The 2,500-nt window shown below is 39.5% G+C and overlaps 1 protein-coding gene across 1 annotated transcript in view; it reads left to right on the top strand.

Moving 5' to 3' along the window:
- The window catches only part of LOC122247521 (uncharacterized), a 106,132-nt gene that overhangs the window by 97,354 nt on the left and 6,278 nt on the right, over nt 1-2,500 (top strand). Inside the window, exons 5-7 of the mRNA XM_086539578.1 lie at nt 546-737; nt 1,453-1,572; nt 1,848-1,953. Of these exons, the coding sequence (XP_086395704.1) occupies nt 546-737; nt 1,453-1,572; nt 1,848-1,953 (418 nt within the window). The remainder of the gene's footprint in view (nt 1-545; nt 738-1,452; nt 1,573-1,847; nt 1,954-2,500) is intronic.

The following is a 2,500-nucleotide window of genomic DNA, read 5'->3' as shown; positions in this document are numbered from 1 at the left end:
ATAAGGTATACTGCACGTACACTACACTACACTGGAACTAATTTTCGCATACACCGCATTTCGTCATACGCTTATTCATTCATCATAATTAACTGTAATTTCTCAACAACTTCCCCTGGAAACAGTCTAGAGTAAGTTATTTGAAAGTGACAAGAATAAATGTGTTACTCTATGAATCATCCCAAAATATCACGCGATTCCATCTTTAATTTTTTTTAACACACTTTTACGCCGTTTTAGAATACTTTTACCCGTTTTACAACACACCTTTATCCGTTTTATAACACACTTGCCCGTTTTAGAATACTTTTACCCCTTTTACAACATACTTTCACTCGCTTTACAACACACTTATGCCCCTTTTAACACATTTTTTATCCCAATTTCCAACACACTTATACCTCGTTTACAACACTCTTTTATCCCAATTATACCCCAGACCCACGTAACAACACCCTCTCACTCGCTTTACAACAATTTTACCCCGTTTTTTACAACCCTCACCCAGACCCCCGTTACAACACCCTCTCTCTCTAACACTACAGGTCATCAAGGTAAAGGGAAACGGAAACTACGTGCCCGAGGAAGTACCCGGTGTCATGATACCCACTGAAGACGGTGTAGAGGAAGCCTTCGTGCCAGAGAACCTTCTGGAAGACGCGGAGCTCTTGCTGACTGCCGGGTCAGCTCAACAACCTACTTACGTCTCGCCGGATGCCCTACCAACCGCCACCCCCGTGAGTACTTTAGGAAGAACAGGGGATAAGTGGGGAGTGGGAATGGGGTCTTTGAGCAGAATGAGTGGTGGTGGGCAGTGGGAATGTACAGTGGGACTTGGTTGGGACAGGAATGAGGGAAGGTGAAAAGGACAGGGAATAAGTGGTCAGTGGGAAAGGTACCTTATGAAGGACAGGGAATAAGTGGTCAGTGGGAAAGGTACCTTATGAAGGACAGGGAATAAGTGGTCAGTGGGAAAGGTACTTTAGAAAGGACAGAGAGTAAGTGGTCGTTGGAAAAGGTACCTTAGGAAGGACAGGAATAATTGATACATGGAATAATTGGTCAGTGGAAAAGGTACCTTGTGAAGGACATGGAATGAGTGGTCTTTGGGAAAGTGGACTCTAGATCTAGTTTGTTTGTGTGCGTGTGGTGATGGCGATACCAATATTGATAACAATAATTATGATGATGATTATTATCGTTCATGATTATAGTGATGATGATGGTAGTAATACTAATGTTGATAGTAGTTATTATCATTATCAGCATTATTATTATCATAACTATTATTGCTATTAATTGTATTAGCATAATGTTATTATTGTTATCATCTTTATTAATATCACATATAGATTAATACATGATACAACCTGTATTAATCTTCTTTTTTTGCTTAAGTTTCCTATACATTCACGGCAAGTTCGAAACCTTTCATACAACCTCGTCTTCCAGGCCCCGATGGGAGGAATGCCTTACGAGTTCGGCTGGGTTGTGGACGACGAAGCCACAGCCAATTTCCAAACGAGGCAGGAAAAGGGAGACAAAAATGGCGTCGTGACAGGATGCTACCAGGTGCGTTCGACCGGCTAAAACTACCTCGTGTGATCTTTTAACACTCTAAAACCGTGCGAATTTCGATTAATTAAATTTTCTAGATATGGATGTTGGAGAAAATCATTCGCCACTGGAATGAATATATCACTTTGTCGTGATAATGGATGCATTGTTTTTATTTTTGTTTATTATTTATTTATTTATTTTTGAGGGGGGACTGTTGAAGATGATGAGCGACGTTGACACATCTTCCAAAGAAGCTTTCGTATTCCTCACCATTCCTTTACTTCCAGGTTTTGGATCCCAACGGACTAGTGAGAACTGTGACCTACAGAGCCGACAAAGGAGGATTTCGGGTACTCTCGCTTACCCGCGGACCCGACAAGACGCCGTGCCCGGGTCAGTATGGCAACAGGGGTGGGAGGGGGAAGAGAGCAAAACAAAATGGCAGCGCATTTGCCGAAAAATACAGGATAGTTTAGCGTTGTGAAGAGCAGTATTAAGATTAGTAGGGAGGTAGAAGTATTGGAGATAGATTGAAAGATAGAATAGAGTTTCATCTTGATCTAATACACATAGGCATAGATAACTAATAATGCTGAGAGGTAAGGATAGTTTGAAGAAGAAAAAGTCAGAAGAAAACCCGAGAGAATTAGATTACTAATACTCATTCTAGCGAGGTATCATAATAATAAAAAAAAATTTAGACAGAATAGAACAAAAACAAAGATTTAGACAGAATAGAAAAAAACACAAAGATTTAGACAGAATAGAACAAAAAAAAAAAATTATACAGAATAGAAAAAAAACACAAAGATTTAGACAGAATAGAAAAAAAAGATTTAGACAGAATAGAAAAAAAAACAAAGATTCAGACAGAATAGAACAAAAAACAAAGGGCAAATCCACCATAACCACATAGTCATCAACAGCTTCACCATAACAA

The sequence above is a fragment of the Penaeus japonicus genome, unplaced genomic scaffold (assembly GCF_977035675.1).
Source record: "Penaeus japonicus unplaced genomic scaffold, GWHDUDI00000001_assembly GWHDUDI00000009, whole genome shotgun sequence".
In the NCBI taxonomy this organism is placed as follows: domain Eukaryota; kingdom Metazoa; phylum Arthropoda; class Malacostraca; order Decapoda; family Penaeidae; genus Penaeus; species Penaeus japonicus.
The sequence above is the reverse complement of the archived record's forward strand: the minus strand, read 5'-3'. Positions and strand labels throughout refer to the sequence as shown.